Source organism: Poecilia mexicana, unplaced genomic scaffold (assembly GCF_051168715.1).
Source record: "Poecilia mexicana isolate PSO_F unplaced genomic scaffold, ASM5116871v1 scaffold_6, whole genome shotgun sequence".
Classification (NCBI taxonomy): domain Eukaryota; kingdom Metazoa; phylum Chordata; class Actinopteri; order Cyprinodontiformes; family Poeciliidae; genus Poecilia; species Poecilia mexicana.
Window position 1 is genome coordinate 31,378,418 of NW_028263375.1, and position 20,999 is coordinate 31,399,416.

Consider the following 20,999-nt stretch of genomic DNA (forward strand, 5'->3'; position numbering starts at 1 on the left):
AATGGTACAAGACGTTCAGGAAGGAGCTATCTCCTGTCCTGCTTGAATCTTTGAACTGGACATTGAGCAGAGCTGAGATCCCACCATCTTGGAGAGAGGCTGTAATATCTGTCCTCCCTAAAGAAGGGAAAAATGTTGAATACTAATACTAATACCTAATACATGAAGACTAGACGGGATTCATCAAAGGCTGACAAACTCATGACAGCATAAGACGAACATTGCATATACGTATTAGACCAAGCTAAAAAGCAGGGCCTCAGCGCCGCATTAATTAGTTTAGATGCAGAAAAAGCCTTTGATAGGGTCAACTGGACTTTTCTATATAAGGTGCTAGAGCGTCTGTGCTTTAATAACCCATTTATTAGGTGCTTGCGATCACTTTATGATGAACCACGGGCCAGGGTAAAAATCAATGGGCACCTAACAAAGAGCTTCCAACTACACAGAGGAACCCGCCAGGGATGTTGTCTAAGCCCATCACTTTTTGCAATATTCATTGAACCCTTGGCACAGGCCATTAGAGAGGATGATGGGATAAAGGGAGTTAGTTTTGCAAATATAGAACACAAGATTGCCCTCTTTGCAGATGATGTAATCACATACCTCCAAAATCCAGATATAACGCTCCCCAGAGTTATGTCAGCATTAACTGAGTTTGGTCAACTGTCAGGCTACAGTCTAAACATCACAAAAACACAGGTTCTGACAATTAACTACTCACCTAGTAAATTTCTAAGAAAGACATATGGACTTAGGTGGGATGCCAAAAAGCTAAAATACTTAGGAGTATTCATTTCTCGAGACTTGGATGAGTTATTTAGTTTGAACTTTGATAATCTTACTGAAAACATACAAAAAGACTTGACAGCCTGGGCAAGGTTATTGTTGGACTTCACAGCTAGAATGGAAATAGTGAGGATGAATCTACTTCCTCGATTTTTATATCTTTTCATGTCATTGCCTATTAGAATATCTAGCGCACAGTTTCATGCCTGGGACAGATTGATATCCAGATTTATTTGGTCCGGGACCAGACCAAGAGTAAAATTTAAAACACTCCAAATTAATAGGGACCAGAGGGGTCTGGCCCTTCCAAATTTGAGAGAATACTATTACTCATCTCAGATGAGATTCATGGTCTGCTGGTACTCCTTGGAAATGGAGACTAGATGGAAACATATTGAACTTAGCCAGGGTGGGGTCCAACCTCAAACACGTCTGGGAGGTAAAATAGTTACAGACAAAAATGGGAATGGTATAGTTGAAGATACGTTGTTAATCTGGAAAGAAGTGGTTGATAGGTACAGATTGGCAAGATGTCACTGGACTTCTGATATGGCCCTCCTGTAACTCAAACTTCCGGCCAGGAGAATTAGATTCTTTTTTTTTTAGATTGGAAAGATAGAGGGCTTGTGGCTTTGTACCAGTTTGTAGAAGGTAACACCTTTAAAACATTTGAGCAACTGAAAAGGGATTATAACCTTGAGAATAGAGATTTATTTAAGTATTTCCAGGTCAGGCAATTTTGCAATACAAAAATAAGAAAAGGTGTTCCTCCAGAAGGTAATACTATTGTGAACATTTTTGCAAATGCTTATATGCACCTCCCATGCAAAACTGTTTCCAAACTATATAAGGGGTTGCAGAAACATAATGGAAATAACACCTTGAATATTAAGTCTAAACGGGAAAGGGAATTGGGAGTAAAAATTACAGAGGGTGCTTGGCTTTCTATGCGTGTGGCACAACAGATGTCTATCAGTTCTAAAAGATGGAGGGAATTTGGATGAAAGTGCTTAATTAGATACTTTATTACACCGCAAATTACTAGTAGACATAGAGGGGAAGAACAGCAATGTTGGAGACAATGTGGACATCGGAACGCCAATCATTCTCATGTATTTTGGTCCTGCCCAAAGTTGGCAGCTTACTGGGATGGAATCTGTCAGACTACTGGGATAATTTCCCCAAAGATCCTAGAATTTTTCTGTTGGGGCTGATATCTGGAGAATTGTTTCAAAAAGAGGATGAGTACCTTTTTAAAGTTCTATCAATTGCAAGCAAAAAAGCAATTACACGATCTTGGCTAAAGAAACCCCCCCCCCCCCCCCCAGCTGGACCACTGGAGGGACGTCGTGTAGGAGATTCACTCTATGGAAAAACTGGCATATCTTTTACATATGAAAGGACATTCTTACAACAAACGTTGGTCTAAATGGCTGACATACAAGAGCAAGGAAGCATAACTAGGTATAATATCTTGTAATGTATATGTATTTTTTTTTTCTTCTGTCTTTTTACTTGACTAAGAATCAGTGCCCCAAGTTCAGTGTGTGTTGTATGTTTTATTGTAATGGGGGGGCTGGATTACTGCCGACGACATATTCGCGTTTGTAGATAGATTTTTACCCAGAATGCAAATGGAAAAAAACCGTGAGCGAAACGGTGATTGGTACTTACTAGTATATATTCCATTGAGGGAAACTAAGTTTCATATCTGCTCAAGAGCCCCCCTGGTGGTTGAAGAAAAATCCACATATATATGAAAAAAAACACTGAATGCTCTCTGGTATTGTTCAGGGGGCCGGACCAAATGAGGAGGCGGGCCGGATCCGGTATTGTTCAGGGGGCTGGACCAAATGAGGAGGCGGGCCAGATCCGGCCCGCGGGCCGTAGTTTGGGGACCCCTGTAATATACCTTTGCTAGCTTGCTAGCTGTTTTGCCTGTATCATTGCATATATATTTTTTGCCAGTGGCTAGAAGACGTTTTTGCATTTCTTTGGAGATGTGGGTCTTAAATTCCCTTCATAATGATCTTTAAATAGCATTAAAAGTTGGTGAAACCTCCAGAAACCCTGTTCTTACCATCACCCTAATCTTTATCTCCCCCAATAGACTCTCTATCTGGAGTCTGGCTGGGCTAAAATGTTATTAGTTCAAATCAGAACTAATCTTGGGCTGTAAACCTAAGATTACCTCAAACCTAAAACTGACAGATGTTTGAATCATTTTGAGCTTAACTGTAGTTAAGAAAACCTGAAGCAAATACAGTTGCTGAATCTCACTATATATCAGAAGCAAGGTGATTACATTTAGAGTAACTTGTATTTTGAGCACTTTTCTTATGTTAGCCAGAATTCTATTTAAGAACCTGACTATCATAAACTATCAAATAAGATCATGTTATTTGTTTTTTAAAACAATTTCAGCCGCTTGTTGTCACTTAGTTGCTGTGATGTGACAAATGAATGCGGGTGTGGGTTCTGTAATGGTTGCAGAGTATTATGTAAAGATGTCATCATGTCCCTGTGTTCCTTTATCGCCGTATGAAATTCCCTTGTCAGACACCCAGCAGGCTGAGCTAAGAGTTGAGCTGGAAGGCACGTGGAAAGTTCAGGCTGACGTCTGTGTCTTTAGGTTTCATTTTGTTCTTTTTAAATGGGATATATTTTTCTTTGCCTCAGTAAAACTTATTAATTTTGTTTTCTTATTTCTCCTCCTCTTTCTTTGCCTCCACTCCACGGTTCAGGTCTTAATTACAGAGCATGGTGACCTCGGGAATGGCCGGGTCCTGGACCCAAAGAATAAGATCTCCTTCAAGTTTGACCACCTGAGGAAGGAGGCCAGCGACCCACGCCCGCATGATGTTGACGGCTCCATGGAAGGCTGGAGGAGCGCCGTGGACTCTGCCGTCAGGGCCTACGTCAAGGAGCACTATCCCAATGGAGTGTGCACCGTACGTTTCAGTCCGCTTCCTGGAGCCAGCAGCAGATGTTTAGTTTTACTGCAGACATTCTTACTGCATGTTCTTTAATGAACTACACCTTAACCTGTCTCTGTTTTCCCTTCAGATTTATGGAAAAACCATCGACGGGCATCAAACCATCATCGTGTGCATTGAGTGCCATCAGTTTCAACCCAAAAATTTCTGGTACATCTCAAATGGTTTAAAAGTTAAAGGGGTGGTGTTATGTAAAATTCCCTCACCAAAACATACCTAGAGTGTTGTCTTAATTATGTCATGCATGTTTGGAAACTCCTTAAATCTCCCGTGACAGCCATACAGCTGTGCAAAACGCGTGGGTGAACCCTAGCACCAGTTTCCAAGCTTCCACATGAGCAGCACTCCACCTGTGACTTCCCCACTCAGCTCCTTCAGACTAGCGAGCAGAAATTAGCAAACACCTGGTGGAACTGTTCACCTGCTGAGCTCATTATAGGAGCTACTTCTCAGAGCAACGCTGGCAGAAACGTTAAAGGGTTAATAGAGGAGTCATGTTGTGATGACTTCCTGAAGGCGGAGTTTCAGAAAGAGAGAAGTCCAATTTCAAAGCTTTAATTAGTCACATATATATATATATATATATATATATATATATATATATATATATATATATATATATATATATATATATATATCTCCCCATTTAATTTCCCCTTTGATTATGATGCGTTACACCCACTGAGCATTACACTGATGTTGTTTTTTTCAGCACATGTTGATTTTCAAGACAACCTCATGCTCTACATAATGTGTGTAAACCTTTTAAGGCTAATACAATAATTATCAGAGGACTTTGGACACTCAGCAGCATTGCTGAGCTGTTTCTCATTGTCTTAATCTAATTGGATAAGAGCAGGTCCAATCCTATTTGCTGCTGGGTTTTACTGAGCTTAGGTGTCGTTTGGGGTAATTATCCCACAAGTCTTGTGACTGCTTCCACTGACTGTTCCCTCAGGAGAAAGGGGGAGCTGTCGGGAAATCCTAACATTCTTTAAATCAGAATTATGTCATGTTAAATGCTCAATGTTTTTAACAAATAGAGCAGATTAGTTGCATCTTTCCAGCTTCAGTAGAATCCAGAACTTTCCTGAGTTGGAATGAGAGTTCCACTGTGAGTCAAAATATCTCAGTATTTATACACAAATCAAACAAAAATCTATTAAACATACTTTTCATTTAGGTCCACATTTGTGTGTAAATTTTTTTATTGGTCTGTCCATCCTCTTCATAATGTCTTAGAACACTGTGTCTTTAGCCAGAAGCTTTTTCAAATTTGCTGTAATACAGACCACTGGTGATGGCTGCCCATAGCCATCACCACAATAACTCTATGAAAAAGTTTTAATTGATTAGTTACAATATTTAATTTCCCTGTGGGATCAATAAAGTATTTTTGAATTTAGTATTCTAGTTTTAAAGGTTTTCATTACATACAAGCAAAAAAATCATCATAATTAACAGAAATAAAAACTTTCAAACATCCATCTGTGAGTAATTGGTCTATATAATGCATTGAATGTAGCAATAAAGTTCCTGAAATAAATTTACTTTTTTATGATATTACACCAGTTGTGATGGTAATTAATTATATCATTATTTTTCCAGGAATGGACGCTGGAGGTCAGAGTGGAAGTTCACCATCTCTCCCTCCACCACTCAGGTGGCAGGAATCATGAAAATCCAGGTATCTGATTTGCTCTTTCTTGATGGTGAATCTGACTTTTTCTGCATGTTCCTGACAGCAAGTTGAGTGCCGAACCAGAAACAACAGGCATCGGGCCTTTCATCTGCTTTTCTTTCTTTGGAAAACGTTTTTCAAACATGTTAAAAATTCTCAAAATTAAAGATTACTCTTTCTTCTCTCTGTTTTTTGGTTTTGGCCATTTTTCAAGATATGTGATAAAAGTAGGAAAAACTGAAGCACTGGACATAACAGACACACAGTAGCCTTAGATGGAATACCTTGTACATATCTCCAGATTTGTGTTGAATATTTATGAACCCTATTAAGGTAAACTCATTCCATCATCCATAATGATTTAGAATGGCGGCCTACTCTCCCACTCTCCTGTATGGGTCACATTGAAGGTATTTGTATTCTGTTTAGGCTCCCATTTCCATATCAGATGCTGCCTATGAATCACCTTTTGACAATCACTGGGAGGGAGGGTTGTTCTGACGCGCGCCCTAGCTACAAGCTCACTCACCTGGAGAGAATTTAAATGGAAAATAATCATCAGATTCTTCAGATGGCCACATGGTGCCAAAACAAGCCTGACTGCTCCCAGTTCATACTGGAGAAGGTGTGGAAGCTGTACAGCTGACTACAGTCATACACTGGTCACATCCCAAATTTAGTAAATATTGGTGTCATGTCTTTGAAAGAGTTATTTCAACTGAATGTCCCACAAGATCCTGCATTAGCTTTAAGAACTGTAGCCAAAGAAGAATGGAAGAGCTAAAATGTTGTTTCATTGCTTGGCTTTCAAAAGCTATTAAATGGATAAAATCAGACCTCCTCTCCCCCGACGGAATATACATCGGTCCATACTGATTGTCTCTTTTCACTTTGTTTCTTTTTGTTATTTTAATACATTTCTTCAGGTGAATTCCAGAAAGATGGATTTAAATTAGTATTACTGTTAATGAAAAAGTAAATAAAATTAGACTTAACGTAGCAAAGCATAATATATCGTCACCAACTTAAGATATTTTTAGCATATTTGCATCAGTCTGATAAATAAAACTGGACTAATATTAACTTATGATATTTATGTCCAGCTGGTTGCCGTTTGCTTATAGACAGGAGGGAAGGAGGGTGGTTTGATAGTGACACAGCAAAGGATGTGTCAAAGCATAATCCTTTGACACAACAAAGGATTATGCTGTGTTTGGTAGTAATTGTCCATAACTACCAAATCTTCATATTGTATGTTGTTTTTTACCATATTGTTTTTCTACATTCCAACTTTTTTTTATGTTTTCTGATGTAACAAATTATTCTTAGCAGTTGTTTGATCAGAGAAGATGTCACTATTACATGTTAATCAACTATCCCATAGTAACAGAGCTATGCCATCAGATCAGACACAGTGAATATTCTGTTCTTTCATCTGTTCAGGTTCATTACTATGAGGATGGAAACGTTCAGCTGGTGAGCCACAAAGAGGTTCAGGAGTCCATGTCTGTTTCTGTAAGTACAACTGCAAACCTGTCTTACTCTAACTTTAATGGTGTGAGGAGCTGTCAGTGAATAAGTCCAGATTCTTACAGTGATGGGTTTTCTAATATGTAAACGTTTCCATGGGGATTCTTTTTTCACTTGCACAGTAGAGATGATAGCCAGTGTTCTTTAAAACCTAAATTTGTTCTAAAACAGATGATGAATGTGTTTTTGTTCTTTTAGAACGAGGCTTCAACTGCTAAGGAGTTTGTTAAGATCATGGAAGCTGCAGAGAATGACTATCAGGTATGTTAGTGGTGTGAAACTGACCTTTCACCCCTCTGTGGTATTCATATTCAGAACAGGTGACTGGAGTGAGCTGTCCAGAAAAATAAACACTTTATTGATCAGTGAATCCAACATAAGAAAACCACTCTTCAGTGTGGCATTGTCACTGCAGCAGGACAATTCAACCATTCTCAGTATAAAGCTTATAGAAAGGAAACTATTTGTATTCTGCCATTGTATTTCTGTACAATGGCAGAAATCTTTTAAGTTTTAGAGACAAGGTTACGGTGTGTTATCTGTTCACATTGTTCATTACGCTAAGCACAAGTGTTGTCCAAATGTTATGCAGAGCAAAAGCTTTAGATTTAGGTTCTGTTATCATGTTTTCATTTTAAATACTAAAATTCTGTGTAACAAAACTTCTCTCTCGCACACAGTGTGGCGTCACCCCATCTTCTATACCTCCTTAAACTTCTGGACTCTTATAAAATTAATTGATCACAGAAAGGCTCCTTAAGGAAGGGCCACAGTTCTAATAAATGACTGATTTGACAATATAGTGCAGGACAAGACATAAAACACGGTGGTTCTATTTTATTTTTATTTTTTTGCTGAAATCTTCACTAATTTAACTAACTTTTAGCTGTTTTGTGGAATATTGGCTTGACATTACTACGCATCTTTCTTTGTGAAAGGGTAAAGTTTTGAAATATTTTTAGTAATTTTCAGATCTTGGAGGAAAATTGAAATCAGCCAAAAACAATGATGGCAGATCTGAACTTTACAAAATCAGCCATCATAGTTCGTCTGCTTCCTAGATGTTAAACCCAGTTGGTACGGCTCAGTGCTTTGAAATGCGGTACTCTCTTCTCAATCTTATCAGAAAAAACTTTGTCAGGAATATGTTTTTAGGCTGAGGGAAAAAAAGAGGCAATATTGATTTAATTTTATGTTTATAAATCTGCATTGCCACACTCCTAGAAAATACTGATTCACATTTGTTGATAATTCATCCTTTAGGCTGGGAAAACAAATTATTTTATCTAAATTTGGCACATTGACTCTTCTTCCTGTATAATCATTTTATATTCACGTCCTCTTCCTGTCTTCTTTCAGACGGCCATTAACGAGAATTACCAGACCATGTCGGACACTACCTTCAAAGCCTTACGCCGCCAGCTTCCTGTGACACGCACCAAGATCGATTGGAACAAGATCCTGAGCTACAAGATTGGCAAGGAGATGCAAAATGCTTAAAAAGAAGAAGAAAAAAAACAGCAGAGAAGAAAACAGACAGATCCCCTTAACCCCTCACCCCCTCCCAAACAATGTTGCATGACTGGATAGTTGTATCGTCTTTGTACAAAAATTAGAGAAAACGGGCAAAGAAGGGTTTGGTCTCACAGCCAGAAGTTGTCCCATACATGACTACCTTTCTTTACATGCACTGTATTGTTGGATCCATGATGAGAAAAGTTTAGTATATTTGGGGAAAAATGAAAACTAAAATCTAGAGGAAATATTGGAAGACATAGGAAAAAAAAGAGCAAAAACTTGGATGCAAGAACAAAAACTGTATGACGTTTCATTACCACACATGCAATATCTGAGTGAGGCCACACCTTTTATTTTGACCTGATGAGAAAGGAATTGAATTTGCAGATGTGGTTAAAACAAATCATTTTTTGGGAGACTTTTTCTTTTTCTTTTATTTTTTTGTTTCTTTACGAAAGAACCCAGATATTACAGCTGAAATAAACGAGTCCTTTCACTTCACTGTTAATGTTCCGTGCATAAAGTGCATAAGGCAAAACAAAATAAACGGTTTTGTGTTCATTGGCACAATCAGCCAACATTGACAGACACTCAATGTTCTTGTCCCCTCATTTTGGTACTTTTCCTCACCGTCTGTCCTATATGTGAGATCTCAACTTCGCAGTGCTCCTAGCCTTTTTGACTTGACATCGTCTGAACTTTCACTCAGTGCAGAGTTTGGGCCACTTCAACAAGCTTAATTAACAAGACATGAGTCGCTCAATAATGTGCTTAATGTCCAATTTACAATAAAATAAAAAAAGCATCACTTTTTCTCCTCCAGTGCTTATTTTTTATTAAAAAAAGCAGAACCTGACTGTATTATATAAACGAGGCACACTGTAATATATTCCTGTATGAAACAGCCTGTCTGTCAGTTTGGTGATTTATTTCCATGAGATTAACTGTAATTCAGTCACAATTATGTTGCATTAAATGACAAATTTTCTATTTACTGACTCCCTCCTAATTTCTGAAAATATTTACTGTTACAGCCAAAATTCTTTGTTTTTGACTTCACATTACTCTGCAGTGCAGCGTGATTGTTAAATGTCACCCAGTTACTGTCATGAAGAGTTAATCTAACAGATGCCAGAGCTTGTTGTAGAACCGCTTCATAAACTGTACATTACTTCAGTTCATTAAAGTTTCTAATTCAATTCAGTTTATTTCTGTAGCGTCAATTTGCAACAAATGTCTCAAAGCACTTTACAAAAAGCAAGTCATTTCAATTCAGTCACCCATACATTCCAGTTATGCAGTTAATTATACAGATTAGATTAAAAAATGTCTAAGCAAACCCAGCAGATTTTATCGAGTGATTGACTGGTTGCATTCACTCCTTCTGGACTAGCATGTAGTTGCTTGCGTTGTCATTGACTTTACAGCAATCCCTCATACCGAGTATATATCCAGTGACAGTGGAGAGGAAAAACTTCTTTACAGGAAGAAACCTCCAGCAGAACCAGAACTTGGCTCAATACAAGTGACCATCTACCACGACTGACTGGGGGTTGAAAAGACGGAGTACAATGTACAAGAAGAAACTGATGAACTGATGTTGGATTATTTTTGATGTTCATGAAAGTAAGAACATAAAAGAAGAGGGAGAATGAGGAGACGGTGGCAGCTTTATCTCAGAAAAACTGAGAAAACCTAAAGTTAGCAGAGAAGAGGCTTACTCCTTGGGAATAAGATGTTCTTACAGTCTAATTGTCTATTAACTTTAACTTCTATCTGGTAAATTAAGTCTTGTGAAGAATGAATTTGATCTGGAGTCTTTTGGAGTTTCCCTGATCATTACATAAGACGACGCTGGTGAACGGGTTGGGTAATCCATGACTGAGAAAATTGGCAACAATCTTCTTTCTTTTCCATTTCAGAACGATCTTTTCACTGGATAGGCATTAGTTTGGAAATAGCCTCTGTGATGATTTCCAGATTGAAGGGCAGTAAATGTTTCCTCTCTAAGATCATTGTATGTTTAATAGACATATTCACACCTGAAGATTATCAGCTCTTGGCTGCTACTTTTGCTCTTAAACCCGATGTAGACAGTAGCTGTTTTTTTCCCCTTTGTTGAAAAGGTGGATAAATGATAGTTTTGAATCTGTTGTAGTTTTTATTAAATTGACATTGTATATTATTTAGAACCTGGTGAAAACCATATAATTTTTTAGTAAGTATCAAAATGTAAAGCTGTACATGACTGGAAAAACTCTATAATGATATGCAAAAAAAAAAAAAAAAAAAAAAAAAAAATATATATATATATATATATATATATATATATATATATATATATACACACACACACAAACAAGTAATCCTAAATGAATATAAGTGTGTCATTTATCTACAATGTTCAGTTTTTAAACTGTCACCTTCCTAAAATAATAAATCAAAAGTGATTTTGTTCTGGCCTAAATCATCTGTTGGCAAGAAGGAGGTGGTAATTTTGGCAAAGGAATCTTAGCATATTTAGCTAAATATGGCATAGGTCATTATTTTGAGGTGACAAAATATATTTTTAAAATATTTAGATCTGGAATTTTTAAAGGAAAGAAAATGCAGGAATAATGTCAGAATTATAAAATTCAAAAAGCGAGTCCAAAGTGACCTTTTAAAGAAATAATAATTATTATTCTAAATACATAAATAAATACAACAACAACAACAACAACAACTGTAAAATAGCGACATCTTGAGGCAGTGGGCGCTATTGGCTCAATGTGAGAGCCCCGCGGCTGTCTGGTAACTGTTAGCTGACGTTAGCAGTGTAGCTCACTTTGCAGACACGTATACACACAGTTTAGACACATGTTGGAGTTACGCTGGGAGAAATGCTAAGTCCGAATAAGGAATTCACCGGCTTTCCCACTCTCACGAATTAAGGTTAGCTCTCACACGCTGCTATTCTAATGTCTGTCCTATCAGAGCCATTCCCTTCGTTTTTCCTCGCTTTAGTGTAAGTTTTTACGCTTTCCAAACAGGAGGGAATTGATATTAGCTGTTAGCTAGCCGGGTAAGGTGAGGGGCGTCTTATTAGCCAGGTAAAAATTATATTTTCTCACGAGCGCAAAAAGGTGGATTGCATACGGGGGAAGTTTCCAGTATAAACTCTCTTTCTTGTCCGGTACTGTTAGCAAGCTCCAGGCAGCAGAGCTGTGTATTGTGTTAAATGGTCCCCGTCATGTTTCAGGGCAACACTCTGTTCACTGTCAAAAGTTGACTTATTATTTCGTCCACCTGTCTGTTTCCTCTTTTGAAAAGGAATGAACTCACGTTCAAGTAGCTTAAATGAAGCGCACGTTAGAATAAAGATTCCAGCTTTTCCACCTCTTGTCCCCTGTGGACTGGTCGGGTTTTATCTGGAAGTGCTGGTTCCAGCGTTGGCATGACTGGTCGCCTTGCTGTCACAGCAGCCGGAGATGGCTCTCCTGTGACCGTGTGCTGAGCATGGAAGAATGTGTTCCTTTAGAAAGCCAGCTGGCTGGAGCAGGAGAGCCCGCAAGCACAAATTGACTTCCCGCGGTGTTGAATTCTCTTTGTGTGAGTGAACGAATTGTTGACTTGAAATCATGAACAATTTCGGTTTTTGTAAGAGGTAAAATGTGGCGCTCGCTGTCTGCACTTAACCTTGTCACTTCCTGAAGGGATAATGGTGTTTCTTCTGCTGTTTTCTGAAACAGATCCGTGGAAGAGCCCAAACTTATTTAGAAAGGGTATAAATTATTTTCAACATGACATCACCTAGTAAATGTTAATTAAAGACAGATATTTTCTTTCTTCAAACCTGATACCTCGTTTACATAGTTTTACTATTTTTGAGAAGTACCTGTTTCACTACTAAAAAAAACTTGTTGGTTGAACGAAAATAATTTATTTAAATCTTAATTTTATATGAGAAGGTTTTCATCAGAAATTCTTAAAAGGCTAAAAAAAAAGAATAAAGCATAGGGTGACTTAGTGAAGGACATTCAACTTAAATATTGGAGGATTACTCTAGGGGTGCACAGATAACTAGATAGTCAGAAAGCTGCCATCGGTGTATTAATGACATTCAAATATGTTATTTGATGATCCACAATTATACCTTATTTACCCAACTCTCGATTCAGGAATTCTCAGAGGCTTGTTGTACGACTGATTGTTCCATCCTCAAAAAAGAACAATTCAGATAAAGCAACTAAAAGAAGCCTGTATGACTCTTAGAGTGCGTCAAAACATAAGTGGACTTTTTAGGGATTCATGATTTTCAGATCATTAAAAAAAATATGAGAAGCTAAAGAAAATAAAAAATCTGTTAAAATTATGTGTGCTTAATTATCTCATGGGTCCATAATGGAGTTTTGAATTGATTTTTGTCTTTTCATTAAGTTTTGTGCTTTTGCCTGTTCATATTGGACTAATAGTTGATGTGATTGTTTTTTAGGTCTATACTGAAACTCAGAAAACAATCATTTAGCTCTAATCAGTAGCAAAGATTTAAGCTTCATCAGTTTAACACAGTGAGGATGAATTAAAATCACAATTAAATCTGCTGAAACATGACTGTAGTATTTACCTTTGTGCTATGTGAATGGCAGACTCTGATAGACACCTTGAATTGAGCCAATCAGAAGAATCCAACTGATAGCCTTCTCTCACTTCCCTTTCCTCTGTGACATTGTTTCTGGTCGTTTCTTCCCTTTTGCTGGTTTATCAGAAGTGGAACTGCGTGGGATTCCCCTTGACAATGTTTAGGACTTTATCTAATCCCACAAATGTTTCATTTAAACTGGGATATTTTTTGTCTGCTGAGTAAATATTTTTAGTACTTTTTATAATAATAATAATAATAATAATAATATATATATATATATATATATATATATATATATATATATATATATATATATATATATATATATATATATATATATATCACACAGCCAGAGAGTTTAGGTGATAAATTGTTCCTGCGGAACACTGAAAATGAAGACAAAGTAGTTTCCCCTAACAAACCGTCACAATTGGTTACCAAGCAGAGATCAGGGATTTTCACTCAAAGCAGCTCTTTATTCCTTCTTGCAAGAGACAGAACAACAAGCAAACATGTCCAGTATGTGATGAGTCTGGTTTGCTGTAACTAGACAGAGAGTCACTATGTACTAATCACGAAGTTCCTCAGCAGGAGCCTGGGAACCCTGGTTTCTGACTCGGCAATGTAACGCTTCATTGGGCAGACCCAACCTTGAACATAGAGGAGTCTCATCTTTACCTTCTGTGGTTCCTCCTTTACTTCCACCAGGGTGAAAACACAATGAGGCTCACATGAACGTGAAGACATAAAGTAAACACCTTTTTTTGGGTTACAAACAATCAGAAGCAATTGTCTAAAATTCCACTAACAAGCACTTTTGTGACTACTGTATAAATACATTTTTCTTTCTTACCAGCTAGTAAATCTCCTGGATTAGCTGATTTTTTTTTTTTTTTCTGAACAACCATCAAGGATTTTCCGAGTGAGCTCGGTGACGCAACACACCCAGCCACAGCCCTGGTTCACCGCAAATCCAGAGCAGACTGGTCACAAGTCTTTATTTAGAAGCTGAGCAGCAGCAGCGTGCTGGTAATGTGATCTCAGCGAGAAATGCCTGCTCTACTGTACCTGCACAGCTTGGTCCAGGCACAAGTCTCTTCCCGTCTCCATTCATATCTACTGAGGACGGCCACATGCCTGAGCTCTCATCATTTCTTCCATTTTTTTTGCACATTTTTTTGAATCACCCACACAGGATTCTTCAAAGCTAACACTGACGCCGTCACAGCTGGCTGTGACCCACAGAGTTTGTGAAAGCTTGTGAAGCTAGCAAGCACTTGAGGTTGCTAAGGGTTACCTGAAGAACCCTCTGATGCTGAACTAAAATTATGATTCAAAATTCATCTCACTTAATCTGACCAGTTTTATTTTAAATAAGGTGAACTTATGACTATTTATTTTGTTAAATGGACCAGTTTTGGATATACACCTCAACCTAGCAGTGTTGAGTTAAAGGTGTGTGGGACGGGACAAGATTAGCTTTTAGATTTTACATAGAAATAGTAATGGTGCATTACATTTATAAGTTATGGAGAAATTTAATGTACAAAAAAATTCATTTTCATAATCTCTAAAAACAAGTTTTAAAGGATAAACTCTTTGTTTTTCCCCACTGACTGGAAATTTAAAGAAGCAAATGCATTATTTACATTTCGGATATTAGAATTTTTAGCATCAGTCAAATTAATTACACTTTAATTTTCAATTACACAAAAGAGACAATTACCATGGTTTATTAAAGTAGTAAATTATTAATTACTTACATTGTTTTCCCACCACATTCTTCAGACTGGAGAGAGACTGGATGTAAAACATCTATCCTGGTGGATAAAACATAACTTCTTACTAGACCTGTTTTCTCATTCATTGTTTGAAACATTTAATAATTCTATGGACTTAAAGTGATTCTTTATTTAACATTTATATTTAGTGGCAGCTAATCATTTATGATGTAAAAGCCTTTCTGAATTTGTAAGTCAGCAGTTGGGATGTGGCTGTCATGAGAGGCTGCCGCCTGCGTTCAGAGGCAGGTGGCTATTTCCCATCCGCGTCCTTTCTCCCTGCTTTGCATACAAACACGGTTTAATGGATGGTATTTCCAGTGGCCTGCATTTAAATGCAGTTAGTATTTGACTGCCTGCAAATATTTGAATCAATGCAAACTCTGTCATGAAATGAACAAGAATCTGTCGGATAACAGACGCAGCATGTTTCAAACGCTCTTCAGGCGTGTTCTTTTATTCATTTATTTCAACCAGGATTTTTTAATCAGTAATAGTTTACTGATATGTTTCTTTTTAATTACTCTACACTTTTACTGTACTCCTGCAACTCTACTGGATTGCTTTACTTAGTTTGACCCTTACATTATTTACTTACTGTAGTTTTATTGTAAGTGCAGTTTTTTCTTCTTTCTTTTACTTAGCAGTTTCAAATCTTGGCTTAAGATAAAACCAAGTCATCCATCAGGTCGCATTGTGGAAAATTCAAATCTCTCTGACCAGCAATCGCACCATTGCACTTCAATGCTGATTGATGGCAACAGACCAAAGCACAAAGACATCAATAATATTGATATTTGTCACTGTGATAGTGCACATATGACCAAGCACCTGCCACTGTACTCCAACATTAAGGACCATTGATTGTATTAGTATCCTAAAAAATAATCTCAGGTTATTTTTGAAATTATAGGCACTATACTACTTAGGCAGTAAACATATGTAGCGCATTAGGAGTTCAGCAGATACTTGCATGTGAAGCCGATATTATGTAACTCCACAAAGGTCAACTTTGACAAAGGCCAAAGTTGACAAAGGTCAGCTACAGCCTCCTTTTGCTCTGCCATTAAGGTTGCTAACCACCAACCAGGTTACATCTACATGCGTGCGTTAACAATAGTCACCCCATTGTTTCATCCAACTTAGTGACTTTATATAGTTATACTATATATGACTTTAAAATAGTTTATATATATATATATATATAAAGTATGTATATGTATAACTATTTTTAATATTACTTCAAAAATACAACTCACTATACCAGGAATATAATGGACAACTGTTCTCTCCTCCATCATGCTTTTTCTCAGCAAGCATCTCTTTATAAATGATAATTGGTCCTTAACAGGACCAAGAATCTGATAAGTAAAACAGAGTCAATGTTGCTAACTTTACAGTATTGAGCCCTGTACTGCATGGATCTCTGATCTCTTTACTGATCAGCTGTTGTGGCAATATTCTAGTCCGTCCTGCAGGTTCCTGGTCAGGCCTCCAATAATAAAACTGTCCGTCACCTTTTTATATTTCCTCTCGCAGAAGGATGGCCAGGCTCCTCTCCTGCTTATTTTTAGTTGCTTAGCAACCAGTGAAGGATGCTTTTTCGGGGTGGTACTTTATGATGGAAGTGGGGGCAGGGTGAGGGGTACATTGTTCAGGGATGAAATACTCCTGAATGCTGTCCTACGGAGGAAAAAGGAGGGGAAAGCTGCTCTTTGTAATACATTAATTTAAGGTGTGCATTGTGGCTTTTCTTTTTTAGCCTCATTCACATGGCAGCACTTACAGTTTTTAAGGATTTACATCCTGATTGTTAGAAATGAAAAAAGGCCCAGTCACCACTAAGCAAAGCCTGCGTGTATTTTGAAACATCCTTGCTTTACAAAGAGGGGTTGCTTTTAGACCTGTCGCAATAAGCAGTAAATCATTAAATCAATTAATCATGTAATAAATTAAAGCAAACTCAATAATTCCCTTTTGAATTATTTACGGTTTTTTGTTTTTCTCTTTTCTCCCTCTTTCTACCAAGGACTTGATGACAAACGTCCAGAAATATAGATAGAAACACGGCTAGTCTCTTAGCGTTATCTTTTAGCGATACTGCAGCTAGCATGTTTCATCCTCCAGCATTGCTTTTTTTCCTGTCAGCCTGCCTCATTGGGATGTTACCTCCAAGCAATGCTGTGTTTGGAGGTTATCAATTTTGATGCAAATTAGTGTCTTTGATTCATTTAATATTCTTTTGGATTATATCCGCTAACCTGGATGAAAATAAGTATATTTTTCAAATAGCTGGTTAGACTACTTATTATTTGGGGTTTACGTTGTTGAGGACTGTAACTGTATGTGTCAAATGAAATATATTTCTAATTTATTTGCTGCACGGTGAGAAAATTCTAGTTTCCCTCCTAACATAGTTAACCTGTGTTGGCCATCTTGTTACAGCTGATCTACAAAAACTACAATAAGAAGAGAACATTTGTTGCCATCCAAATACAGACTGCAGCATCCTAAGGGCCATCAGCGAGTAAATTAAATATAACACTGATCAAATATAACAATTTAAAGCTGCTGAGTTTTCATGTCTGAGTTTTCTATGCCACTGATTTTTCTTGACGTTAATGAAGTACAGGACTGGGACTCTACTGATAAGCATTAAAATTACCCCTCATTGGATCATCACTTCTTAGTCCTGTCATGATAACAAATTTTGCTGGACGATAAATTGTTCCAGAAGTTATTGCGATAAACAATCATTTCATTTTGAGATTTTGAGACCATTCTTTAGTAATATAATGATAATTATATAATAGTAAAATAATAATCCAAGAACATATTCTAAAAGATCAGTCAACTTGACATTCTAATGAACATTTAACACTGGAACTGGAAGACATTTTAAATATCCAAACTAAATAAACCAAACAACAAATAAAATGAATTTTGAAGTATTTGTACGCAAAGTTGACCTTAAAAAAAAGGTTTAGTTGAGACCAAAGCACCAGACTGACGACTTTTATCACCCAATTTTTGGTAGAAAGAAAGAAAAAAAGATAAATAAATCATGCCAATGGAAATTATTGACGTTTTAATTTATTATACAATTAATTCATTTATTGATTATTGTGACAGGCCTACTTGTTATTATAGATATAATGCATATAATGCAATTATTTCTAATATATTAGTAAATTTTTTTGAAAAGCAATATTTCGGGCCTGAGAAGTTAATACAAGCTAAGTTAGCCGGGTTATGTCTTAATAGGAAGTCACTAGCAGACACGATTACGTTTTTGTTTTTTTTAAAGTACCGAATATTTTTTTAAAACACTTTGAAAAGAGAACAGTGATAAAAGCCTAACTTTTCCTGACTGCTCATATTTCCAACGGCTGACTTTGTATTTCTTGCAGTACACTCCTTCCAATAGCCTCTGTTCATCCAACACATTTCAAGAATCTTATTGGATGGAGCTTAGATCTTCAGAATGATGGAAGTGTATGGGTTTTCAAGTTTTAACTTTTAAAAACTCTGATAAGCCTTAATACAGGAAGTAAACCCATTTTTGTCTTATGTTCAAGTGACAGAAAAAGCAGAAGGAGGTATGATTTCAAAAGTAAAAATGACTAAATCTTGCACACTTTTGAGTCAACATTGGGAAGAATGATATATTGTTTGTAAATTATATTCTTAATTTTATATATGCGTCCATGAAAAGAAAAATATTTATTTTGTAATTATTGAGAAAGGGGCAGGTTTTTATAAGGTTTTTCTTCTTCCTGCTCCCTTTCTCTCATGTAGATGAAGTGTTACAAAACAATGTTTTTGTACATTGGTGATGAGTGAATAAACTTTTGATTTGTTGATTAGAATCACAGATGATCTATTTATCAAATCAAATCTCAGTTTCTTCACAGTATCGTACAGCTGTGACTTTCTCAAACTGGAAAATCCTCAACGTCAAATACAAAGATAAAAAAAATCCTAATATTCTTATTATAAATGATTTTCTTTAGTTTGGTACATGCATTAAGTTTAGCTGGTATCATTTCCACTTCTATATAATGTCTAACATGATGCGCTTTGTGTTTCTGCCTCAGGAACAATTTGTTCACTTGCTGCCATAAATCCCACCCACAGCTATGTTTCATTGGAACAAGATAATCACTGTTTTCAACTTCATGTTCCAAATGTTACAATGGGCTGCTTGACACACAGTGGACGTAAAAATAAAATTAAAAAAGTGGACTACTTTATACTGAAAACTAAAATGGAACATCAGATGTGCAGCAAGAATACATGAGGGGTCTCCAGTTTGTTCCTGACGGACAAAGACATGAAGAGAAAATGAGCAGGAGGGTGTAAGTGACAAAAGAGCTGAAACCTCCATCCACACATGCTTCTGTCTTCAGCAGCTGAGCTAATCTAAATACTTTAACTCATTCACAGTCGGGGCCTGGAAAACACCCTCCCAGTGAACGTCTATTTATTTAGCAGGCTGTTGTACATCTCACCACTGCACCAGATCAGCTTGTCCCACTGCTGCACATGTGCATTAGCACAGGTGCATTTGAATTAGCTTATTAATTCAAATAAGCTAATTCAAATACAGTTTTTATTCAGGCATCAATGAAAAACCAAAAAGAAAAAAACCCAGCAGTTATATTCAGTGGTTTCACCACAAGCAATTAAGTTTCAGTTTGTCTGTAAAGGCGTGGGAAAGCCTGAACTAGATGAGATGCATTGATGTAGAGTTTGAGCATTGAACTTCATAGAGATGCTCTAACCAAAGATGTCTGATTTAAAAAAATTAAACAAACACTTCTTTTTCTATTTTTGGATAAATTAAAAACTGGACTGTCCCAACAGCAATTGGAGTAAAATGAATAATTATTCCTCAAAGAAAAACAAAATATAGACCTGACTTGAGCCTGTCGCAATAAGTAACTAATCTTTTAATAAATTAAAATGAGCTCAATTATTTCCATTCTGATAATTAGTATTTTTTGAATTGAAATATTGTTTACAGACATCACGATTAATTTTCTTATGGTCTCGATTGTGTTTTTTATTTCCAGTAAATAGAGTTCTTACTAAATTAAAGCTTATGCCATTATCAACTTATTACTTGAAAATGATCTCAAAACAACATCGTTTATCACAATTATTACTGTGATAATAGGGGGAATGTAAGGACATTCCCCCTATTGGGCTAAGTGTTGTTTATTTTAAATAAGGTTTTATTATGCAACAGTGACAGTGAGGATGGTTTAAGCTAGGTTTATAGTTGACCCACTGAACTGAGTGCAAGAGTGTGTGCACCAATTGTGCCTTCTCTACACCTCCTCATGGTAATTTGAAAATAATACCATGAGGCTATTATTTCCAAATTATGACGCCTGCTGCACATGCACCTCCAAATTTTTGTAACTTTTAGTATTTTTTTTAACACAGAAACTTGGTGGGCCGCTGGTGGACTTCAGTAGTGCCTCTACCATGGGGCTTCAGTGGAAACCCTGGTGGGCCAACAGTTTGACTTGGGCCTTTGCATGCTGGGCCCTTCCCTCCTCTTTTTGTTGCCTGAACTCCTCCACCAAAGAGTTTCTGATAAGGCCTCTTCCTGAATCCTGGATTTTTAGCTTCACCAGTTAAGTCTTATCAAGCGACAAATTGTATATTTGTGTGTGTTGTGTAAAGTCAAAAATGTCCAGTACCCAACTGATATGGCCAACAGACCTTCCCATAGTCCCCTTTGTTGCTCTTGCTTACATTGATGGAAGGAATGCTAAATCACTCGTCTTTCTCTCACACCTTTCCTCTCAGGTCCTCATTTCTTCGTAGGTCCTCCCTTTTTCATTTTCTCCCCTCCTCCCTCCCTCTCTGTCCAGTAGCAGTCGTCAGTTGTCTTTTTACAGCTCTCCCCCCCTCCCCATCCTGATGTCACTCCGTTCGTGTATGGCTATTGTCTTATAGCAGCTGCAGCAATAGCAGTTCCTCTCCAGATTTTTAGTTTGTCAACCCCCCTTGCCTTTTCCTTCCCCCTCTCTCTCTCTGTCTTCATTAGTGGATTCTACAGTGGGATG

The 20,999-nt window shown here is 37.1% G+C and overlaps 2 protein-coding genes across 6 annotated transcripts in view; both read left to right on the plus strand.

Moving 5' to 3' along the window:
* Positions 1 to 9,504, plus strand: part of LOC106911716 (F-actin-capping protein subunit alpha-2) — a 28,657-nt gene extending 19,153 nt beyond the window's left edge. Inside the window, exons 5-10 of the mRNA XM_088006590.1 lie at positions 3,534 to 3,740; positions 3,856 to 3,935; positions 5,394 to 5,472; positions 6,910 to 6,981; positions 7,195 to 7,257; positions 8,356 to 9,504. Coding sequence (XP_087862716.1) covers positions 3,534 to 3,740; positions 3,856 to 3,935; positions 5,394 to 5,472; positions 6,910 to 6,981; positions 7,195 to 7,257; positions 8,356 to 8,496 — 642 coding nt within the window. The 3' untranslated portion in view covers positions 8,497 to 9,504. The remainder of the gene's footprint in view (positions 1 to 3,533; positions 3,741 to 3,855; positions 3,936 to 5,393; positions 5,473 to 6,909; positions 6,982 to 7,194; positions 7,258 to 8,355) is intronic.
* A 1,748-nt stretch (positions 9,505 to 11,252) lies between these two features.
* The window catches only part of st7 (suppression of tumorigenicity 7), a 41,461-nt gene continuing 31,714 nt past the window's right edge, over positions 11,253 to 20,999 (plus strand). For 3 of the 5 annotated variants that reach the window (XM_088006584.1, XM_088006585.1, XM_088006588.1), the window contains exon 1: positions 11,253 to 11,448. The gene's annotated coding sequence lies outside the window, so the exon portion shown is untranslated. The remainder of the gene's footprint in view (positions 11,449 to 20,999) is intronic. The other 2 variants (XM_088006586.1, XM_088006587.1) reach the window with 1 other exon arrangement.